The 24,076-nt window shown below is 46.8% G+C and overlaps 3 protein-coding genes across 3 annotated transcripts in view; all 3 read right to left on the bottom strand.

The window, feature by feature from the left end:
• LOC142892901 (nephronectin) overlaps positions 1-24,076 on the bottom strand; it is a 342,593-nt gene that overhangs the window by 280,225 nt on the left and 38,292 nt on the right. The window lies entirely within an intron of this gene.
• Positions 11,971-17,846, bottom strand: mmaa (metabolism of cobalamin associated A). Its single transcript, XM_076033030.1, has 7 exons — positions 17,792-17,846; positions 17,091-17,502; positions 15,725-15,847; positions 15,342-15,512; positions 15,039-15,124; positions 14,504-14,653; positions 11,971-12,830 (listed from the first exon to the last, which is right to left on the bottom strand). Exons 2-7 carry the CDS (start codon positions 17,500-17,502, stop codon positions 12,534-12,536), a joined length of 1,239 nt encoding a protein of 412 aa, XP_075889145.1. The 5' UTR covers positions 17,792-17,846; the 3' UTR covers positions 11,971-12,533.
• smad1 (SMAD family member 1) overlaps positions 19,162-24,076 on the bottom strand; it is a 28,149-nt gene continuing 23,234 nt past the window's right edge. Inside the window, exons 6-8 of the mRNA XM_076033017.1 lie at positions 21,591-21,812; positions 21,138-21,394; positions 19,162-20,840 (exon numbers count right to left, since the gene is read on the bottom strand). Coding sequence (XP_075889132.1) covers positions 20,697-20,840; positions 21,138-21,394; positions 21,591-21,812 — 623 coding nt within the window. The 3' untranslated portion in view covers positions 19,162-20,696. The remainder of the gene's footprint in view (positions 20,841-21,137; positions 21,395-21,590; positions 21,813-24,076) is intronic.

Below are 24,076 nucleotides of genomic sequence, written 5' to 3'. Positions count from 1 at the left end.
TTTTTCGGAGATGTCTTGGCGAAAATACACAATGCCTTCTGGGTAGCCCTTACTGCCAAGGGTGGTGCCAGAGAATCTCAATATTGAGGGCGATACAGCCCTTAAACTCGTCCCTCAACTTGACGTTCTTAGAATCGGGACAGCACTTGCACCTCGCGGGAGCGCGCATTCTTAAGATTGAGGGTTGAGATTGAGGGTTAAGGGAGGAATTGGAATTCACCCTAAATCTCGGGATAAGTTTTGGTATAGGTTTAGGGTTAGGCTTAACCACAACCACAGCAATAGCCCTTAACCTAACTCAAGCTCCTAACCCCAGCTCAATGATGCGTGGAATAAAAAATTTTAAACATGTCCAAAAAATCAGGGGGAAAATTGATACTAGTCACAGTTTTTTTCCAGGGGCCAAGAAAAAGTCTTAAAATCTTGTTCATGTTCATAAATCAGAAAAAAGTCACATTATTTACTGTTTTTTTCTCAGGCTAAAATATTAAAAGTCACAGATAAGCCCAAAACACGCAGGTTAGATGGTTCAATTGGAGTTTGGCATAAAACTGTATGGTAGTGCACAAAATACCGACATGTCCAAAAAACGAACGGTTGCACATCAGCCCAAAAGCCACTCAGATGACTGCTCTATGATAGTTTAGTGAGAAACTTGATGATATTGCCCAAAACTCAACATGTCCAAAAATTGAAAGAAAAAAAATCAAACTATACACTATCAAATTGTTTTTGAGGGGGTCAAAAATTCAAACACTGAATCAGCCCGAAAATTGCAGAGATGACTGTTCTATTATGGTTTAGCACAAAAAAGGGGGAAAGCAAAACAAAATCAAAAGGTCAACTTTCTCCTAGAGACATGGGGACACTTGATGAACCCCAAAAACCTAACCCTAATTCCAGCCTTATCGCTAACCCTAATGCCATGGGGTCAAAATTCAACTTTGTCCTGGAGACATGGGACCACTTGCAGGTTCATGGGGATCCCTCAAGACACAACCACGTCAAATTTGGGGCTTCTAGCCCCTGAGGAACCCCAAAACTCTAACCCTAATTCCAGCAGTAACCCTAACCCTAACTCCAACCCTAACCCTAACTGCAACTCTCATTCTAAGCATAAGCCTAGCCGTAACCCTAATCCTAATCACAGCCTGTCATGGCCTGACGTTCAGACGTTTCTGTGTAAGCATGTTAATCACAAGCTTTGCTAATTTTAGTCGACTGACAGAAAATAGAAACACATTTTTGTTCTACATATGTTATATATATAAGCACATTTTTAATAATCTTAGACCTTTAACAAAATGCTTTGGTGAGCTTGAGAAACGCAAACACAGACCAATTCATCATTAAGTATGAACCTTTTGTTGTGAATTCCTTCCACCAGTGCAATTTAAAACTGAAATTGAAATAAAATTTAAAAAAAAAAACAGATTCAGGTGTTTTGGGAGAGTTTTCCCCCTCTTCTCTTTGTTCCCATGAGATGCCATGATTCTGATGATTGGAGTCTGCTGCGGTCTGAAGATCTGATCAGAGAGGGTTTCTCACAGTAGCCTCAAGGTCAGGCCCAGACTAATCAGGCCCCTCATTCCTTTGGATGGAGTAATGAAGTAGAACGTTGACCTCCGGCTGACCCTGGAAATCCTGCAGCTGGGAGAGCGGCTGGCCTGGGGACCAATTAGCCAAAAGTAAACAGAAATATTAAAAAAAGAAAAAGAGCACTCTTTTTATTAATAAATAAGACCATAGTCAACGCCCCACACTCATGTGCACACTCGCACACAAAAGTCCACCTCGGCACACTCAGACGGGCCTTTATGCGCAGCCAGTGGTGCAACCTTAAATACTGCCTCGATAACAAGCTCCTTTTCGTCCATATCCCACACATCATTTACACCGAGGGTTGATTACAACCTGGTTAGCTCGCCTAATTATCTCGTGCACTTGAGCTTTTAATGATTTCCATGATTCAATTATCCCTAACTGAATTCCTGTCTTCAATCAATTACGGCCAAAGCTGCACACTCATCCATCTTCCAATCAGGACATCGGGAATCCCTCCATCCATTCTCATTTGAGAAGGGAGTGGGTCAAACAAATTAACAGAGATAGCATCCATCCATGTCTGCATCTTTTTTTTTCTCTCTCTCTCATTCCCCACATCTAAAGTTCCTCTGTTACTTCTACTCCGCGACTCCCGCGGGATGAAGGATGGAACCGCTGTGTCAGGCATCTTCAATTCAGTCTGACTGATTATATTTTTATCTTCATTATAAATAAGATCAATGCCCGTCACCTGCAGCCAACCTTCGTTTGCGCACTGCGCTCGGCTTTTCACGGTAGCACCTGCTCATCGAGCGCTGAAGAAAAACACAGTTCTTGTTTTAATTTGAAGGTGTCGCATTCAGCAAAATTCACTCCACTAATGTGTCTCGACCATGGAAATGAGGGTAGCCTGTCGCTTACATCTTTCACTTGCTCCACTTTTTATAAAAGTCCAGGCTTGGGAATTTGGTCCTGGAAATCTCTTTGTGAGATCACATCTCATCATCACTCTGATACCTTTTTACCAATTTACTCAGGCGTTAGTCATCTTCTTTTTTTCCCCTTTCACGTAAACATGTCCAAATTATAGCTATTAACACAAGGTTATGTTTTTATTTTATTCTGAGAAGGCAGTCGGCAAATGCTGCTTCCTGTGGATCTGTAGACTTGTTTGGATAATCAAAGTAAATCTGAAAATGGGTCTAATACAGGACCTTTTATGTCTAAAGAGCGCTCCCACACAAAAACACACTAATAGACACGTTTGGCACCATCTACTGGAACCTTGGGAAATATTTACCCACAGAGGATATTTTAGATTAAGGGCACAATCAAAGGATTAGATGGAAATGAAAAAAAACAAAAAAAAACTGAGCAACCAACTGCAAACTGTACCTGTGAGATTAAAGAGGCATATTTTAGCACAACGGTGGAGTGATGTCTTCTCGACTACAGAAAAAAAAAAAGGAGAGGCATGCCAGATTGATGAATGCGAGCCGCTTCGCAGCCAAATTAAAGCAAAGAGAAGGAGAAGATCCACGGAAATGGTTGCCAAGGTGCCCGGCGACTCATTTAACCCTCATTGGTTGAGAGAGAAGCCGAGGGCAGGGCACTCATCTCTCTCTCTCCATCCCCAATTTACCCTCTCCTCTCCACCAGTAGTGTGTTTGCCTGCAAAAAAAACAAGGCGCCGAGCCGCCTTTTGTCTGATCCCACCCCCAACACCACCACCTCCTCCTTTTCCTCCTCCTCCTCCTCCTCCTCCTCCTGTGATGGACTCATCACCTCCATTGCCTCCCTGCAGTCGTGCTCGTCGTCATGTTCGGCCCGTGAGCAGCTTCAGATGTCTCCATTCGGAGGGGAATCCTCTCTCAGAGTCCCCCCCCCCACCCGCCCCCGACTCCCTCCTCCTCAACCCCCACTCCACCCACCTCCCCGCCCCCAGCCCTGCATGTTTTTGGATGGCGAGTGTTCATTCCCTGGCACACTTTACAATAGCGCTCCCCCTGGAGTTGCCGGGGGAATGCCTGTCGCAACAATTACACTGACAGCTCTTTTCCAAAGTGCACTTGATTTATTTGATTTAGCAAAGATTAATGCCCCCCCGCCATACCGCCCCTCCCTCCCCCCGAGCCACCCCCGACACAGACGTCCAGCAGCGCTCCTACAAGAGGGCGGCCGTACATCGACGCAGATAATGGCGTCGCGTCAGATGTATGCGCTGGCACAAAGCAGCATAGAGATGGGCTCATTTATTAGGCCCCACTGTAAGAGTCCTTTCATTGTGTTTGTTTGTTTGTCTCACAGTCATGGATTCTGCCTTTCGGCGGGGGCCGCTGAGAGACACGGGTCAAATGGCATCACTGTTCTCAGAACAATCAGATGTTTTATTTCGCCTTTTTTTTTTTTTTTTATATATATATTTTTTTATGTGCAGTTTTATTGCACAAGGTCAAGTCAGTCACAAATTTAACAAAAATGTATGTCAGAGTTTGAGCTTTCTTTAAGTAAGCAAGGTAGAAATACAGGGTTAGCCGAGATGCTGCCTGTTATGAGTCGAGCATGGCTGCTGCTGAATCTGAACGTTCAGTTCGGGCTTTAGCCTCTCCTTAGCACAGTCCAACCAACCCCTGCGTCAGGTTAGCGCTGCCGTTGGAGTGCCCAGAATGCAAAGCTCCCTTCTTGTGTTCTCTCTGTGTACTGATGAGGTGGAGACGCTTGAGACAGGCTAGTGATAGCCCACATACACAAACACTGACACACCAATTTGCTCATTTTCTGCCAGTGTTGCTTGTGTGGGTCATGAAAGCCAAGTGGACACAAACATTATGAATAAATGTATTAGCAGTAAAGTAACGATGGCACAGGGTTGTTTGTTTTCGTGTCTAATGGTGTAGTGCGTGTGCATGTGTGTGTGTGTGTGTGTGTGTGTGTGTGTGTGTGTGTGTGTGTGTGTGTGTGTGTGTGTGTTGTATCGTATATCAGAGCTGGGCTCTCCCTCTTACAGCCACCACAAAGGGCTTTGCTTTAGTAGCTGCCCCAACATCACCACTAAAGCTGCGAGCAGCGTTGATTAGGGCTGAGCCACCCCTCGCAACCGACCCCCAATGAAAACTATCCCCACACGTCCCACTGTACGACCTGCGGGCCGCGAGTTGAGATAGAAAGGACCTTCAGCCTTTAGCCGCACCTCTGTACGACGTTCCAGCCGCACCAGATTTGTCTTGATTGACTATTGGCTCGTGGAAAACACGGCTTCCTATTGGCTCTTTTTAAAATTAGGCCTCCTTTTTGGGTCGTGTAAAATGACGGTTTCTATTGGCTCTTCCAAAATGAGGTTTCCTAAAGACTTGTGTAAAGCAAAGCTTCCTATTGGTCTGTGCAAAACAAGGCTTCCCGTTGGCTCATTTTAAACGAGAATTCCGATTGGTCGGTGCAACATGAGGCTTCCTATTGTCTCCTATAAAATGAGGCTTCCTATTGTCTCCTATAAAATGAGGCTTCCTATTGGGAGATATGATTGAAATATTTGAGATATGCGCACACACAAACACATGCGCACACACACACTTAGGCATAGCCCAGTACTGGGAGGTGGTGGTGGGGGGGGCGAGTGGGGGGACACCTGCCTCTCAGATATGTGCCAGGATGTGCTGCCCCCTGGCTGTCTGGCTGCCCGACTGTTGCCAGGCCAGCGGTCTGGTGCGGTCCAGCGCTGTTGGCACCGACGCCCGCCCATCTGCCTGAGTTGACACGTCGCTCCCACACCGCTTGTCCAGAAGGATGAAATGTGCCGCGGTGTCCTGGCAGCGCTCCCCGAAATGTCAACCCGATGTGACAAACCCATGCCGGCCCGTTGGCCCCCTCACAGGCCTGGAAGTGTGGGGGTGCTAACCCCGGATCGCACCCAGAGCCAGGAACATGCCACGGTAACAACAACCGCTGATCGACTACCAGGGCGACACCATCTTGTTCGGGGTAGCCGGAGCTTGTTGGGTCGCGGCGGAGCGATGAGTTTCACTCATTACTGGCGCGTCGAGCTCACACAAAACTTGGCCATTCGCTTGGCGAAAGAGGGCAGCTGGACAGAAATGAGACCTCATGATGGGGACAAGCATTTGGGGAGCAACCTTGGATCCTATACTGAAGTGATTCGAGTCCATTAAAAAGGTTGTTTCAGAGGGATAAACTCTATCAGGCCATCTATCCCCTGCAGGCTAAAAACGTGGACACAGGAGATGAATTAAGGAGACAAATAAGATGCGGGACACGTCTTTGGACTTGGAGCTTCTGAAGGTTCGACGCTGCCCTGGAGCAAATGATAGTAATCGTTAAGAAGAGTGCAGGCAGAACTCAGAAATGAGAGGAACCCAGTGTTGGTTAACTGTCACTGTTGATTAGAGGCCTTCACACACAGCTGGCGTTTTGTCGGTATGAGTGATATTCAAAGCTGCTGATTGGGCAAAAGTGTTTTCACGAAGAACACAGACATCCGCTGTGAGAAAATGACTGTTTCCTTTTTTAGTGTAAGGTAAATTTTTCATATGCTAGATGTCCTGCTTGTCTTCCTGAAATCTCGAAGAGCAGCTCATTTTGTGCATCTGTCAGCACCAAGTAGTGTTTAACAAACCAAACTGAAATGACAACATAGACGTTTTACCTCGGACCATTCCGGACATTTTTAGAATGTAGATCAGACTTTTGAAACTTTTCTGCAAGGGAGCAAAACTATTTGCGATTATATGTCTGCTTTGTAGAAGGTAGTATTCCCAAAACCTCATTTGCTCTTTCTCTGGAACCATAAAGAAGACAAGACCTTCGTCGCTGAAGGACGACTTCGCTTTGGCTTAGCTTAGCTTTCCTCTCAAAGCTTTGTTGTACATTCACTTTTACATATTTCTGTCCGATTTTGGGTGATGGCTGGTAGAAAGAGATATGACCTAAACATTGATGCACGCAATATTGCATTTTTGTTTCACTTATTCATAATCCTGGACCAACACGATGGTGCATTAGGGGGCAATACTAATGGCATTGGTCTGGGGAGCGTTGGGAGTTTGCCCGTGACTACTTGACTCTCCTCGTTCTCCGGCTTCCTCCCATAGTCCAAAAAAATGTATGCGAGGCAAATTGGGAACTATAAATTAGTAAGTGAGAGTTAGTCTTTCTATGTGGCTGTACAAATAAACTGTGGACTTGTCCAGGGTGTAGCCCCGCCTTGGCCCGAAGACATCTGGAATAGTCTCCAGCACTATTGTAGAATATGGATGGATTTATTCAAAATCCATTAGGACAAGTGACGCCTTGATCTTCCACCTCTGTGCTGAAGGAACCACAGGATGTAGAACTTCAGATTCAGAAGTTCAAAAAACAGAGCCGGTTTGGGGAAGTGCGGAGCAGCAGGACGGGAAGATCAGAATCCCTCCTCCGCCACTCCGCACCGCTCACTTCTGCTGAGTCCGAGGTCATGGCCCAAGATGACTGGCAGTTACCCGTGCGTGGTGAATCATGCCCTGCGTGTGTGTGTGTGTGTGTGTGTGTGTGTGTGTGTGTGTGTGTGTGTGTGTGTGTGTGTGTGTGTGTGTGTGTGTGTGTCCACCATGCAAGTATACGTGCATGGTGGACAGGTATGACAGGCTGACCTCTGCATGTTACTGGGAGGGAGTTTGCAGCCCAGCGTTACCTGTCATAACACGAGCTGCCTGCGGCTGCGGAGCAGTAGCGTGACCAGGCCACTGGGCAACCAGAAATAATAGAGACTGGCAAGAGGGCAACGAGGGGTCACGCACAGAGAGTAGCGCTCGGGGGAGGGGGCACATCTGTGGGCGGGGAGGGGTGAAGGCGGTGGAGGGGAGAGGCAAAGAGGAAGAAAGAGTGGAAAGGGAAGTAGTGGGGAGGCCAATCTGGGAGCCAGCAGGTCGATCAAGGGGCATAGATGGGAAAATAAAAGAGGCGGAAGGTAGGAAACCACCTCCACCACCTGAATATTCCCTCCTCTCAACTCTGAAGAGAGCTTGCCAATTACGTGGGAGGGCGACGAGGGAAGAGCTCCCTCCATCTCCAGCCGGGGAGAAAAGAAAACAGCCTGAAAGGAAGCAAAGTCAAACGGAAGGAGACGGAGCGGCTCACGCGTCGCTCCCCCGTTTCTTTTCTCCAGCTCCGGGTTTCTCTTTGGAGGTGTGTGATGTTGGAGGAACGTGTGAAGCCCCGCCCACCCGCTCGCCCGTCCAACCGCCCGCCGCAGGAGACGGAAGAACCGGAGCGACTTCGGGGCCCCCGGTCGGCTTTCGGCGGCCAATTAAAAGCGGCGGATTAGGAGTGATTGCATATTGTGTCCTGAGGAGGCGCTGCCTGCCATCTTGAGAGGCTCTCATTAACGTGGCGGCCGCGGGCGCCCATGGAGGCAGCGGCGCCGCGGGCACTTTAAAAATAATGGAGACATTATCGTCCTTAATGTCCCGTACCTGGAGCGGAGACGACTTTATAATCACTATTGTGATGGGCCACGAGCCGCTGCTCGAGCGGAGAGGGAAAAGTTGGACAAAGATAACCCGCCTTTCTCTGCAGACCTGCGCGTGTGTGCGAGCGTGTGCGTTTTATTTTCTTTTTTTTTTTCTATCCAGATCAGCCACTGCCGCACGTGGCGAGTTCGAGCAGCTGGATTTCATTAATTGAGTTGCTGGCAGCGTTGTGCTCTGGCGGCAGGGGTGAGTCACACTGGTGGGATTGGTCTCCCTCCGCCTGATATCATCTTCCAAAGCATAACTACAAATAATTATTCACTCAAATCCATTACCGGGGGTCAATCAAGTTCCCCCAATCACTTCTAAAGTCCAATTACTGGCGCCGAGGCTCTGTTCGCACCCCTCCTTCGGAATGGGGGTGTGGTGGGGTGAAGGCCGGCAGGCTGCCCGCTGAACTGAATTACACACGGCAAACAGCAAAACGTGCGCGTGTACGAGTGCGTGTACGGGTCCCCGCCTCCTCCTCCGCCTCCTTCCTCCTCCTCCCTCCCTCCCTCAGGTGGGTAATAAAGCCGAGGTACACACCGGCCTCCCCGCGGCATTCCGTCCGTACCGTCCACCACACTCCGGCAGGTTAAATAGAATTAGCCGGCGCGCGGCGGCGGCGGCAACGGGGACGCGCTGCGAATACCAACCGCATCCCATCAGTCCGGCAGAGGCGCGCGCGGCGGTAACATCCATCTCAGCGCTTGATATAATAAGACACGTCGCCACGAGGGTCTTCTTATAAAGAGGCTGCACGGTGACCCGTCGGCGCGAGCATAATGAGCCGGGTGTTACATCCGCGGGCCCGCACTCGCACGTGCACGCGCCAGGCTCGGCCGCAGCTCTCCAACCCCATTAGCGCGCGGCTCCTTGTGTCGTTCTTGCCGCCGCCTTGATAGTGAGACCTCCAGCCCGGAGGAAACTCTGAGAGGTGGAGGGCGGGCGGGCGGGGGGGTGGTAGTGGCGTGCAGGCAGCCGAGTCAGAGTGAGCAACAACGCAGCGTGTGAATGTGTGTGTGCGTGCGTGACAGGGGATGGATAGCTTGTCGTTACTGTACGTACAAGATGTGTAGAACGTTAGCAGGAGCAGTGTGAGTGGAAAGAAGTGTGTGTTTTGTGTGTGTGTGTGTGTGGATCAGCAGTCCATGAAGGCTCATGGCTCGCACGCACACACACACACACTCTGTGCCAGTGAAGGCTCACACTCTGATCCAGCCGGAGAACAACTCAACTACAAGCCTGACAAACCCAACGAGAGAAAGAAAAAAGAGAAAGCGCCGCTGGTCGTTCACCGGCGCCAGTTGCCGTCTGTGTTCTTCACCGTTTGTCTGCAGCTCGTCTCGGAGTCGGAGGACTTGAGGCTGCAGTCCGAGGGCACCGTTTGCCCCCCCCCCCCTCCGAGCCTGGAAAACATTGCGACTCGGCTGCAGACATAAAGACGGGCTTGTCAGCGCGTGCATGACCCCCACACCTCCCCCACAACTACTCCTGCCTCCATTAAACAAGAGCAAACCTCATCAAAGAAGCAGCCTCAGTCCTCTGCTTACACTCCACAGAGCCGGCAAAATGCTAAACACATGTGGACGCTTCCCTCATGTTTGGGCTGAACTGGGCCGGCGCGACGCACCGGCATTTCGAGCTGAGCCTCCTTTGTGAGGTCGCATGGTTTTGTTTACACTGGATACATGTTGCATATGCATGCAGACGCCTGCACTCGCGCGCGCGTGTGTGTGTGTGTGTGTGTGTGTGTGTGTGTGTCCAGAGCTGGAGAACTCACTGTTCCTTTTTTTTTTTTTTTGAAAAGCTGTGTAGCAGGAAGGGCTGCAGTGTGTGTGTGTGTGTGTGTGTGTGTGTTGCGTGTCAGCGTGATGGAGGAGAAGGGTGTTACTCAGACCTAATGAATCCATCTGCATTCAAGGAGCATTCTTCCTCTTGTAGGCAGGCGGGAGCAAACAAGCAGCGACCCGGGAGAGAGTGCAGGGGTTGGAGGGGCGGTTGGGGGGCTGGAGGGTTGGGGTGGGGTGGGGGGCAGGGGTCTCAGGCTGGGTATTTCCACTACAGACCATACATATACATATATATTATTTTTTCTTTTTTTTTTTTTTTTTACCCCGGAAGTCATATATTCAGAAAGGGGTCAAAGGATGACGTACACAATTGTCTTCCTTTTTTGGGGCTTTTTTGGTTTTTTTTTTCAGAAAGGACTGGGGATTACGACACTTCGGACGAGGGCTGACGTCCTCACCTTTGGGTGACCTGGCACCCGACACACCCTCCATGAAGAATAGATGAAGGGCAGGAGGCGTGGGCGCCAAGGAGGAGGAGGAGGTGGAAGAGGAGGAGTTGGGGAGTGGGAGGGCAGTTGGCACAGGGCGCCCAGTTATCAAGATAATGGGATCTCGGCTGAGGTGGAATTTGGGAGCCCCCTGGTGGCCGAGAACGCAAACGCCCCTATGCGTCCAATTTTCACTGTTTATGTAACGTTGCGTCGTTTGCATAATGGACGGCATGAAATCACGACGGTCGCCACTTGATGCGTTTTGTGATGTGCGGCAACGCGGCTGCTGAGCTTTCTTTTTTAGTAGGGACCACAAAATAAACAATTAGGGGCCAGTTTGTTATGGCCTCGTCAGACTCCGGTCCCAATCAACTCGTGTTTATCTTTTATGTTGCGCTAAACAGATGGCTCCCCGGTAATAATATTTACAACCACGCTGTGTTAAAAGCAAAACTTAAAAAAAAAAAAAAAAAATCAAAAAAAACATGTCACTGGCTCACTGAACCTCGACGTGGCTCAGCAATAAAGCCCCGAAAACTGCTTTATCTTGAAAGCAGTTTTTCAGCTGTTAGTTTAAGACGGTGGGGTGTGATTAAAGGTCCCAACATTCACTTCATTGAGGCGTCTCTTACCTGGGGCACCACCTTCTCAGAAAACATGTGCCTTCACACTGCTGTCTCAAAATGAGCTTTGATCAACTTTATCAATGAGACCTATCACCCGCAGCCAGGTTCTGGTGTCCAATACGACAAGCTAGCAAGCTAAAACTCAGCGTTTACCTACAGTGGCTGTAGTCAGGGGGGCAAAATAGGCGTTTTCCGGTTGGGATTTCACAAGCTTGTCACAAAAGTGTATCAGATTTATTGTTAATTAATGTATACTTATTTTCTATTCGCTGGGTTTTGTATTTTTGCATACTTATTATTTGACTAGCAGTGTTGTAATATGCTGGAGTTGTACTGGGTGAAAGCTACTGCTGTAGATCAATTTTGCATGCTCGAGTAAATATCCACATTTGGCCATCCATTGATTTGTGCTAGAGGAAGCAAAGAGTGATAATCGTAAAAGCTTTGCGATGTGCAGTGGTTTCCCAGGCCACTTGTGTATCCCTGGCTGTTACTAACATGCTGCATGAAAACTACTTTTTTTTTATGGATGTCAAGCTGCGAAGTGTGAGAGGCGTGCATCAGTTCCCAGCATTTCAGAAGTTCAATTAATAATTCATAGGGAACCATGTCGGCACGTATAGGAAACACAAGTGTAATGCAAATGAGGGTTGTTGAGGCTGGAGCTCAAAACACGGCTGCGCCGGAGTGTGCGACTTGTTTGAGTGTGCGACTTGTTTTTCTCTTCAGCATGAGAGCAGTTCACGAAGAAAGCAATTTGGAAAAGTGTGTTTTTGCCTTGGAATCAAAACACAAGTGTGTGGCTGACTCATTCTGGGGAGATACCTATCACTGACACTTCTGGCACCAGATCGCAAGAGAGCAATTTCATTACATCTCTGACAAATCTCAGAGCAAATATTCAGAGAGGTTCCATATATCATTCCCTGCAACCCCCCCCCCACACCCCTCCCACCGCCACTTCCTCCCAACCCCATTTCTTGGTCAAACAAAGGAGAGAGAAATCTGGGCCGCTGTATCTGTGCATTTATTGTGATTCACTCATCTGTTTCAGATTTCCATAATTCCATTAAGTTGGTATCCAAGTTTTTTTTTAAAAAAAGAAAGAAAAACAAATCAAAAATACTGAATAAAATCTCTTTCACTTTTTCACTATTTTGTCAGACATGCAAATGCGGCATCATCTCTGATTGACACCTTATTAAAACAGCAACACTGATCCCTGTGTGAGTGAGTAGCCCAGATTACACACTCATTACACGATTCTGTTATATAACAGGTTTTGGGTTAAAAGGCCCCTAACATCTTTTGTTCTGGTCTCATTAAAATAGTCCAACATGATCTCTGGAGATTCTGCTCCAATCCCAGTGTTTGGAAGATTTCATGAAAACATCACATCTCAAAGCACCAATCAAACTGAAGTGTTTTTAATGTGATACAGTATCTCATGCAGAGTCAAGTTCCTGCAGAGAGCTGAATCCAACTTGAACAGTTCCAGATGTAAAAGAGAGCCAGACGGCCTCTTTCTGTGCAAACGTGTCACCTCGTCCGGCTGCTGATCAGCCCAGCTGATCGCTATGACGACGACGATGATGAGGAGAAGGCCTTGAGGAGCAGGTCTGCAGCCAGGCCCGGCGATATGGAGCCCTTGGTCACCCTCTCCTGCAGTCGCGGCAGGGTGTCCCGGACGCTGGGGTGGTTCTGGAAGTGGAGCAGCACGCTCTCCTGGATCAGGCTCCACATCCACACCTTCTGCTGGGCCCTCCGCCGGCCCTGCAGCTCGCCGCTGGCTAACATGGCGTCGCGGTACGACTCCATCTTGGCCCAGACCTCCGGGATGCCCTCGCTGGTGTGTGACGAGGCGCGCACCACCTGGAGCAAAGGGGCAGTGTGAATAAAGAGCGTTTTGTTCAATGTGATCTGACAATTCTGTCTTCAAGGAAGCCGTGCCGCTGGGAAGCAATTATGAATGTTTGTGCATGCCATTATTTCAATTCCCAAAAACTCTTTTTTGTATTCTAATTATGCCATCACTCATTAAGTTACACAATTAAATATATAACAGTCTGCCTTGGCAACATGAACTCTAGAAAAACTAAACGTTTCAAAGATAAGTTTCTGTTTTTAATATAAAAAATGAGTAGGAGCCCAGTCGGATGCTCGCAGCCGTTACAGCTGATTTCCAAAAGGCCTGCGTTCATTATCACGGCGTTACGCACAAGTCAGGAAAGAAGACAGAGCATCGCGGAAGTAGGCGACTTCAGCCATGATGCCAGATAAACTCCAGACTGCTGCAGTCTGATGAAATTATGTGCATCATTTGGAGATAATTTGACATCAACTGGCAACTGGCAGAGTTGAAAGTGACACGGCTGATAAATATTGGAGGCCCGTGATGAACGGCCAATTACTAGTCCTCTAATTGCATCATTATGTTAATGGTTTTACAAGGATGTGATTCGAGTCTGACGCAAACACGGGAAATCAGACTTTGTGAGACTAAACATACATCTACAAATTACCTTTAGGACTGACAGGATTACAATTCAAACACTGGGAAGGGAGAGAGGTTTTTTTTGTTTTTTGTTTTTCAATTACATCAGCTGGTTGGAAACTGCAACATTTCCATTAGGACAAATTGCAGCAACTAATAAAAGGTTTAGAACCAAATGTTCCTGAATAATGGCTTTGGGGGGGAAAGTCCTAAAAAAAAAAAAACTTTCTCTTACTGATTCACTAGTGTTTTACATGGCACTGAGTGTTACAAATGGAAAAGTGAAATTAAGACTAAAGCTAAGATGAAGTTTTAATTAAAAACAATGGGAATGCATCACAGGAAGAAGGCCAAAAGATGAACGTGACACTGGTAAATAAAAAGCTTTTTTCCCTTCTAGTGGAGTAATCTCTTGTTTCTTTTCTCTATTGTTGAGTCCTGGGATGAATAATCAGAGTCGGCCATATAAAAGTGGCAAATATTGCTTGTAGAAAAAAGAAAGAACCCACTCAGTGGGAAACAAAACTACTCATTGAGGCAACAAAAACAAAAAAAGGTAAGAGCAGAGAATGCAAAGGCTGCAGAAGTTTCTGATCAGTGAAAACCACGAGCCAGCAGCGACTTTGGATCATTGGAGTATTTCAGTGCACTTGGACACAGCGGTTTCCAAATTCTAAGTCAGCTGTGTCGGGAACACAAAAGTGAGTTTGGAATTTCAGCTGGGAAAGTTCCAATCTGGAGGAACCTCGGGAACCCAGAGCTGACAGTTAAACATGGCAGCCACCTTTATCACCACTGAGGGCTCGATAGTGTATATGTTACGCCATTGAACAGCCATTTGCTCAGCTCTGTGTCATGAAAAGGGTGCACAGAGAGTTCTGTGCGTCTGGAGGTGCAAGAGATGAGGAAGGGAGTGGACTGAGGAAACATGATGAAGGCAGGTGTCCAACCAGCTGTACTGCAAAAAAATGACATCATCACTAATCACAAAATCATTATAAGGTCATGACACCTTCTGGTGCACACGAGCTGCCCTAACCGGTGGCCTCACCTTGGGGTTCCAGGACCTGGACTGTCTCCGCAGCAGCTTGAGTGCGCTGGTGTACTCGGCCTGGATCCTCCTGGCCGGCACCAGCAGGTCTCCGTCTGACTTGGTCACCACCACCAGGTCGGCCCTCTCGATGATGCCCCTCTTGATGCCCTGACGGAGATGAAAAGGGGGGATTTACAGAGGGCTGTACTGTCAGGAATGTGCTGGCTGAGCAGCGTGTTTGCCGCGGTCTCATTTATTTACGACATGTTTACAGCGATAAAAAGCTCATTTGACTCAAGCTGCTTGAAGTCACGTGGCGGCCTCCAATTAAGTCACACCAATTGAGATTGAGAGATGTCTACAACTAATTGTTCTAAATAAATGCACATAAAATAGCAATACAACAATTTAATAATGCAGATTTCTCTTTCTTAATAAGAACTCTGCTCTGCGACCGGACCGATGAGTCTGGAGCAGATCCAGATGAACACACACCCACTCATCACCTCACTGCTCCCGGTACAGCAGCAGGCCAAATTTGGCTTTGACCTACCTGTAATTCATCGCCCCCTGCTGGTGGGATCAGCAGCACAAACATGTCGACCATGTCTGCAACCGCAAATTCCGACTGACCCACACCTGGGGGCGCACACACAGTAACAGCGTTACAGCATCGACAGCAAAGACTGAAAACCAAAAATCAAATATAACGTAATCAACAATGTAATAATATTGACCTTTGCGCAGCATCATTGACTACTTTCCTATTTACTGCAAGTCGCTTTGCCGCGGCAGCATTGAACAGGCTTATTGCATGTTTTTCCAACATGGTGCCGCCCACATTCTGTTTTCTCACCTACAGTCTCTACTAGCACGATGTCATAGCCGCCGCCTTCGCACAGAACAATGGCCTCGTTGGTTGTCCTGGTGACTCCGCCGAGCGTTCCCGAGGCCGGAGAGGGTCTGATGAAAGCGTTCATGTCTCTGGAGAGTTCAGTCATGCGGGTCTTATCGCCCAACAGGGACCCTGTTGCACAAAGTCGACGTGAAGTAGAGTTAATGTCATTCTTTGTTGAACAAAAAAAAAAGCCCATAAATGTACACAGTAAAGGCTGAGGGAGGTCCATTAAAAGCACAATATTTGAATTGTAGGTGGCAGACAATGCAGTCACATTGAGTGTGGAAGTGGATGGAATGAAACACGCAGCGGCTCTGTCAGAGTGTGACTGATGATGCTACCTCCTGTGGTGCAGGAGGACGGGTCCACCGCCAGCACTGACACCTTGTGTCCTCGTGACGTCAGCATTTTCCCCACCACCTCGATGAAGGAAGACTTCCCGGCTCCTGGAGGACCTGACAGCCCTGAGGAATTCACAAGGGGACAGAGTCAGCAACACTGACAACTGACCTGACAGAAAAACAAACAAACTGTATAATTATATATTTGGGCTTCTTTTTTTTCCTTTTTTTTTCCTTGTAGAAAAATAACATTTAAAAAAAGTCTCAGAACAACTACACCTGCACCCAGTGTTGATGGGATTACTCCATAAAAGTAATCCAACGACTGATTACTCGTTAAAAAAGTAATCCAACTATTTCTTTAACTACTTTGTTTCATAAATAATTAATAATTATTAATTAATAATTACTTAAGTTAAAAAAAAAGATAGAGTAACAATTGAGAATGTCTTGTTAACTGCACATAATGCACAACGTACCACAACATTCTTTCATTTAGACGAGATGAACTCAAAATAGTTCTGGCTTTGGTGCGTCGTCGCATATCAGTGACGTTGCATGCACGGCTGCTCCATCAATCTGCGACGTTACTGTTTTCGGTTGTTTTTCGAAATTTCACACATTGTATGGCTAATGAGACATTTTTAGCTTGTTACTTGATAAAGTAATTATGATTATAATTACCAGTTTTGCCAGTAACACATTACTCGCCAACACTGCCTGCACTTGACAGATGTTTAAGTTTTTCATTAGGAGTATAAATAATATCATTGTATTGCGCAATAACACCATCTATCCATCAACTCATTCACTGATCGTCATCAATGATTCTCCTGTATATTTGGGGTCACAGCCAGGTGGTGCTGTAGTCAATCCCAGCTGTTGTGGGCGTCACGGCAGGGTCAGACCCAGGACGAGTCCAGAGACCCCACACTGACACGGGAAGAACACGCAAACTCCACAGGAGAGCTCAGGTCGTAAGAGAACTACACTTGGTTTTAGCCTTTGTTGACAAGCGATGCTTCAATTGCCCTCGCAAATATTTGGAAGGAGATGAAAAATGGGTTCAACGAACACCTGGTTGGAGGGCACATCATAAAGGGCCAATGTCTCAAATACATATATACTGTCTTAGCACCTCTGTGGCCCTGAGAGTATAATTCAGATTCAAACTTGAATTCAGAATGTAGACATAGAGAGTGCTAAACCACATCCACAGGTGTTCAAACGTGCTTTCAGGACATATCACGACAGAGTGAGTGGGAAAACATGGAGCAGATCCAAACTGTGGAGAGTGACCATCGAATGTAATATTAAAGCTGCAGTTAAAGTGTAGTGGATTGGACCAAAGCAACCTTTCCCCTACCGACTCTGAAAGCCACGGGTCTGCCTCCATTCCGGCTCTCCTGCTCCTTCCTGTAGAGCAGCACCCTCTGCAGCAGCACCTGGGCCAACTCCTTTTTCCTCGGATGCTGAGTCTCGACCAAAGTGATGGACTCGGCCAGAGACGCCCGCTGACCCCCGATTAGCCCTGTGTAGAGCTTATCCAACAGCCTCTGTTCGGGTCCACTCAGCTCCTCTATCTGCTGGCCGGCCGCGGTGCTCACAGCCCTCCTGCTGTGGTAGCCTCGAGCTCCGCGGACGAGAGAGCCGGTGGAGACACCTCGGTGCAGGCACCACGTCCTGTCCACTGGAGGGCTCGTCTGTGAGGGGAGGGACGAGATGTGGCGGAGGAGGGAGAAGCCAAGCCGTCGCATTTTGCAGTAAATGCGGGGCATCTGAGATGGGGAAACGAGGGAAGGTGGTCAACAGTGGTAACGGCGAGGCTATGACTGAACCTACCGAGTGTAAACACTGCTAGCTTCGACGTGATAGCAAAAAAAAAGCGTGAGTATTTGCAATTTTAACCAAGAAATTTCATCTCACGTCGAAACAAAGTTAAGGACAATCAAAATGCATTCCTTATAGTGGTTATAGCACAACTGTCACAACGTCTGAGTAAAAAACAAACAAAAAACAACTTTGTAGAAACTCACTAGCTAGTTTACAACGACCAAACACACTGACCTCGGTTACGTTTCATTCAAGCGCATACAGTTTCCGGTGACGTGGGGCACCGCCCCCCACGCAACTTCCGCCGGTTCGTCTTACGAAAGAATATTTTAATTTGTTTAAATATAGCGACGGTGAGGATTTATATCGACTTTATTTTGTTTGCGTTGAATATCTGAAACGATATGAGCCGTTTTAGAAGAGTGTACATATCAATGTACTGTGCGTCAAAAGTATCCGCCAGCAGGTGGCGGCAGATGTCAAAACACAGCATCGCGCAAAAGCAACGTCAGGGAATACGCTGTCACTTAATCAATCAAATATATAATTGAATCTTATCCATCTTTTTTTTTTTTTTTTTTTTTTTTTAAAGTTCGTTCTCCAAATCGATCTAATGCCTCTCTAATCTTCATTCCACTTGTCAAGAAAAGTCAAAAGGAACGGTTTCAAAAAGACGTGGTGGCCAAACATCTGGTATTACATAAATGAATGCAGAATTGTCAAATTAGCTAGTGTAGATACCATGTAAAGATGATTTTGTTTTCATTTGTTGATGCTGCCAGCTAATTATTTGCCTTCAACATTTCCCCATATACTCCCAATGGGTTAATAGAAATTAAAGTCCATTTTTATCTTGCTTTACCTACCTTAACCCTTAAAGCAGGGTTCCTTTCATGCATGTTATTGAAGGATGAATATCATGAAGGATGGATATTTCATGGGTTTTCTTTCTCTCATTTCATATGGACCTATAAAACAACTGTTTGTTTTTAACATGTGTTCCTCAAGGACGAGGCAGACATGCCATTTTAAATAGGAGCCAACAGTAGTCAAGGGTAACTAACACAAGTTGTGGGACTGTTTTCACCACTGCTTTGTGTTTAAAACATTTGTCCTCTTGTCCACCTGCGTTGGAGCGATTTTGAAGAAACAGTACAATTGTAGAGAGTCTAGAGGCCTAACCACTGTGAAACCACCCACAGCCAAATGGAACTCCTGCAAGGAGAGCACACACGCATCACTCGGCTCATTCCAGAGAAACTTCCTGGTAGATTGCAGTAACTACTCCAGCGCTGTCACAATTTGTGCTCATAAAACAAAAGAGGCACACATGATTTCAGGCACTTCCTTGCAGTTTTACTGGAAAATGCAATTATGAGTGACATTAGTGCTGTTGGGTTTCAGATGCACTAGTAATTGTTGTGCCTAATTGAAGGTCTGTCTTGGTACACAGTATACAGACACACAGACACACACACACACAGAGTGACTGCAGCTTCGACTGACAACAATGATTCATTTTTTTCTTTTTTTTCTTAGTATGGGTGGGCTGTAATTAAAGACACAGGGAGTGTTTATATAAAAAAAGACAGTGCGGCTGCAAGTAATGAAACAAATTTATTGAATCTTCCAGTAGAGGCTTGATATTCATGGAATAAAACTGCTTTTCTGGGAGCTTTTACAGAGCAAAATTTTATAATGGAGAAAAAACAAAACGAAAAAAAGGCAATGTGTGAAAGTGCAGACAAACACAACAGAAAACACGTTCAAAAATACAAAAAGAATGTAAGAGTAATACAGTTGGAAAGCAAAAAGGGCTGCTCTGAGCATAAAAAGAGATGAATGGCAAAATCTGTATCTTATAAAAAAAAAATATATAACGGGTACATCAGTCACCGATACCCCTTTACTCAATCGATCATTAAAATTTGAATGCTCAACATTTTCCCATAACAGTCTTTTATCAATGGTGGTTGCAGAAAAAGAACATTCACTGAACTATTTATGACCTCAATGTGTTTTTTTGATGCATTTGTGTTTGCTGTTAAGAAGAAAAAAAAAAAAAAAAGGACAGCAAGGTAACAAACTAAACTGCACCTGTGTTTGCCTCTGACTCCGTTCGTGTTCAGCTACCAGTCTTAAATGTGTAACGCTAAACTAACCAAACGCTATGCATTGCAAAAAAAAACAACAAAAAAAAACAGACTGCACAGCACAAATTCTAATAGTGTGATATACCTAAACACTATTGTTTTTTGACCTCAAAATTAAATTGAAACACTAGTGTCACACATGATGAGCAACATTTAAACATTAGTCTGTTTCTCTGAATAAAAGAAATGCCCTCAGAGTGCCATGCCCCACACTAAACCCCCGCGCTTAACTCACCATCTCCCCCTCGTTTTGCCCTCTTTATTCAAATGATCTCAAGGTCAATGATGTGGATTTAATTTTATCTAACCACACTGTAATTCTTCAATATAATTGTCTTAAAAAACTTTTTTTAAATGAAAGTGGAGATGTTTTTTAAAAAGAAAAAAGAAAAAAGAAAAGTCAATTGTGTTGGTCAACTTCCAAGTTGCTGCCGTCTTTTTACATAAGTACATTACATTCCAACCTCAGTGCAGTCAGCCACGCTGACAGCGGCCCAGTGCTAATATGGTGAGCTGGAATGTCCCATAATTATTACAACTATACAACTAAATCTGGACTTTAGGTTTTTTTTATTTGTTTTTGTTTTTTTAAATGCGAACTAGTAATGAGTCAGTGTAATAGAACAATGAAAAAAGAGATGTAGTGGGAGCGCCATCGAGGAGGATACTTGCATCATGTTGAACGTGATGGTCAAATTATTACAGTTGGTCACAAAGATCAAGTATCTTCCAGTTGCCTCCTGCTTGCTTTGCGTTCCTCTCTCCCAAACAATAAAATGTGTCCAATTCAAACATCCTTCAAGTAGAGAACAAACCAACCCGTCCAGCCCAACTGGTCCCAGATCAGCTTGTGTTTCAGTCCAAAACCTCGGTGATGCGAGCGACGTCCGTTTGGCTGAACCACAAGTCGATCTGCGACGCTGTTCTTTGCTACTGAGACTAAAATGCTGGGGTGTGGACAGCCACAGGGCTGGGGACAGTGAAGCCTAGGAGACAGACGATATGGGGTTATGGGGGGATCCCATCTGGGTGAGCACCTTATCCAGCCACTGCAGGGGACCGTGCAGGTGAATCTCAATCCAGCAGGGTGTGCTGGTCACGTCCTGCCGGTGGTACTCTGCTCCCCATCCCTGGAAAAACACACACAAAATCACTTTGTGTCTTTTTTTTTTTTTTTTTTTACTTTTTCATTTAGAATTTATTTTATTTTTTCCTGAAACATGAAATAAGCAATAAACAAACTAATATTCACTCTAAATATCATTATCATTGCCATTACAATTCAGGAGGAGGAGCAAAAACTCTTATTTATCGTGCACTGAACATCAGGATTTGCCAAGCAGGGCACATGAATTTTTCAAATTCAATCATCTTCAGTTTGATCACACAAAAAAATTCCCACGTAGCTCCAGTATCGGACGGCTCACCTTAACGAAGCTCATGCGGATGGTGCACATCTTGGTGAGCTCGTACACGGCCTCGAAGCCGTGGTTGACGGACTGGGCCAGCAGCTCGGCAAACTCCTGGTTGTTGAAAATCTTGAGGCTGCAGCCGCTGGGGATCTTGCACACAGTCGTGGGATGGAAGCCGTGGTGGTAGTTGCAGTTGCGGCTCTGGACGAAGATACTGCTGTCGCTCAGGCACTCGGCGTACACTTCCCCGCCGACGTAGTAGAGGTGCACACCTGAGCAAAGGAGGGGGTGGGCGGGGGGGTGATAGTCGGTCAAGCGGCCTTGGAAGCATCTCAAAAATCAATGCGCCGAGACGTCTGCTCAAATTGTTGTTATTGTTTCCTTCTACCCTATTGACAGCGCTGATTGATTTCGTTTGGCGCGGTGGCGGTCGAAAGCCCCCCCCCCCCCCGGAGCCATTAAGCGCACCTTTGCTGATGTGCCGCCGGGTGTTCTCGATGGTGGAGTTGCGGTTGACGTTGGAGAGCAGGCCGAGGCAGAAGCGGTTGCGGTTGTTGGAGGGATCCGTGAAGCCGTCGACGAGCACGCTGGTGGAGGACGCCTGGAAGGCCTCGCCCACGCGGTTGTTGAGCTCGTAGTAAACAATAGAGCACCAGTGCTTGGGTTCCTCGTAGGCCACGGGCTGCACATCTGCACGTTCACAGGACACACAGAAGGAGAGGGGAGGGGGGTTAGGCAGCGTTCAGACTGCAGGCGAATCTGATTCAAATCAGATTCCTTCTCAAATCCGATTTTTAGGGCTGACTGTCCACGCTGTTTTTAGCAAGTGTCCAAATTGGATCTGGCTCTGTTCAGACTGGACCACATTACTGACCCATCTGACAGGTTGCTGTAGCAACGAGTGGAGGCGTCGTCCAGCGTAGCGTGTAGTGTGTCATGTCATGTAATTGCAACAGCGGCAAAAACTAAATGACCTTGTTGCGACAGATGCCCTCCCCACACACTGATGAGCCAATGAGTGATGTCACGGACAGTCAAAAGCGATCAGTGTGTTTGGAGCTGTTCAGATGTGAAACAACCTCCTGAAGGTGGTTTCAATCTGTTTTGCAAAAATCGGACTTTGTGTGATTTGTGACTGTGCAGACAACAAAAGAGCCATCCGGTTGCAATCTGGATGGGCTAAAAATGGGATTTTGGCTGGCAGTCTGAACAAGGCTTCAGTGGCGCGGAGGCCGAGGCGGATCCAGACACATTTGAGATTCTTCAGAGCGGCCACATGTGCTGACAAGCTGCAGGGAGGCCGCCGGTGTCGCTGCGAGCGCCGCTATAAATCTCAATCGTCCGCTTCCAAACTCTCCCCTGCAGCCCATAACAATGGCCTGAATAAACATATAGAGGAGCTGCCGGCCACATCTGTGTACAGTTCATCCTGACCAAAAAAAAAAAAAGAAAAAAATCAATGCAGACGTCCTAAACTGGGCCTGCGGTTCGATAAAAGGTGCCCAGTCCGCAGTTTGGTGCGGAGCGCCGGGGGCCGGTGCCAGCTGGCCTCACCCTCTCCGGGTGAGAAGAATCACTCGTGTTTATCTAAGCGCATACTTCGCCCAAACTTCCTCTGTAGCGTGGCACTGGCTAGCAGGTGTGTTTTGTCTGTCCCTTTCCCAGAGCCGGCCCACAATAGAGGGGCTGCGCTCACAACCCCCCCTGCCCCCCTCCTCTCCCACACACACACACACACACACACACACACACACACACACACACACACACACACACACCATCTCGCCCCCATCCACCACCCCCACCACCTCTCCCGCCATACAGGATGCAGCTTGTGGAGAAGAAAGAAGTCCCAAAACTCCCGCTTCCAGCGAACGTATCGCCGGCTCTTCCCACTACCGCTGTTAGCGCGCGTGGGCAGGACTCTGGGCTTTGATATGACTGTTGGTCTGTCCTGCGGGTGTTTGACTGGGACACACTACCCAAAGCAGTCACTTGTCTTCTTTTATTTTAACAATGCAACCACACTGCAAATACCTGATGAATGAATGAATGAGTGAATGAGTAAATTCATCCTCTCAAAAAATATGAGAAGCGTCTAAAACAGACATTGGCAAACTATGGCCCGTTAAGCTTTCTAACCCGGCCCGCCGAACTTTATATTAACAGTAAGTCAGTAATAAAATATCTGTATTTAATCAATTTTTCAGTGTTTTAAAAGTCATTTTAATAAAAAAGCTGAATACTGTGGGGCTTCAAGGACACATATGTGGTCGTAACACTTTAGTTCCTTTATCAATTGACATTAAAGCTACATGTTTTCTACATATCCCTTGATAGATTTTTTCCTCCTTTGAGGTGGGTCACCAAAACATTCCATCCATCTGCTGCTGCTGCTGCTCCGGCCCCACTGTCAAAAGGTTCACCCACCCCTGGTCTAAAATGTATATTTCCCCTCTGAAGATGAGTAATATTCCTTAAAAAGTGGGATTTTCTCCAGCAGTTACTAAATCTCAACTTCAGCACAGCCTTCTGCAACAGTCAGGGTGAAATCCTGCACACGTTGACGTTTTATAACTATCAGCGCAGGTTCACTGGCTTCAAAGAACGATCGAATTTCTGAAAAGAAATGTAAAAGAAATGTAAAACCAGCACTAATTTCCCGTCACTTCAAGCGACTCTGGATTCGTGGCCGCTGTCTGCTCGGCGTTTACCCACTGACGCAGGTTCTCGGATGTGTCTACTCTACCGCCGCCATAAACCCGAAAGTCCGAAAACCACAAAGTGCAGATAGCTGCAATTATTGCGCCGCATTTCAGATGCGAGACTTGGAGGTAATTAGTGAATCTAATCGTTAACGAGTTTCAAGTCATTACCACCAGCAGCGATGACATCAGCGCGGGCTTTTATAGACCTCATAAAACTACTCTGAGGTCGGCCTTAATTTGCTGAGG

Source organism: Nelusetta ayraudi, unplaced genomic scaffold, assembly GCF_046127955.1.
Source record: "Nelusetta ayraudi isolate G7.1 ecotype Tasmania unplaced genomic scaffold, CSIRO-AGI_Nayr_v1 ptg000004l, whole genome shotgun sequence".
In the NCBI taxonomy this organism is placed as follows: Eukaryota; Metazoa; Chordata; class Actinopteri; order Tetraodontiformes; family Monacanthidae; genus Nelusetta; species Nelusetta ayraudi.
The sequence above is the reverse complement of the archived record's forward strand: the minus strand, read 5'-3'. Positions and strand labels throughout refer to the sequence as shown.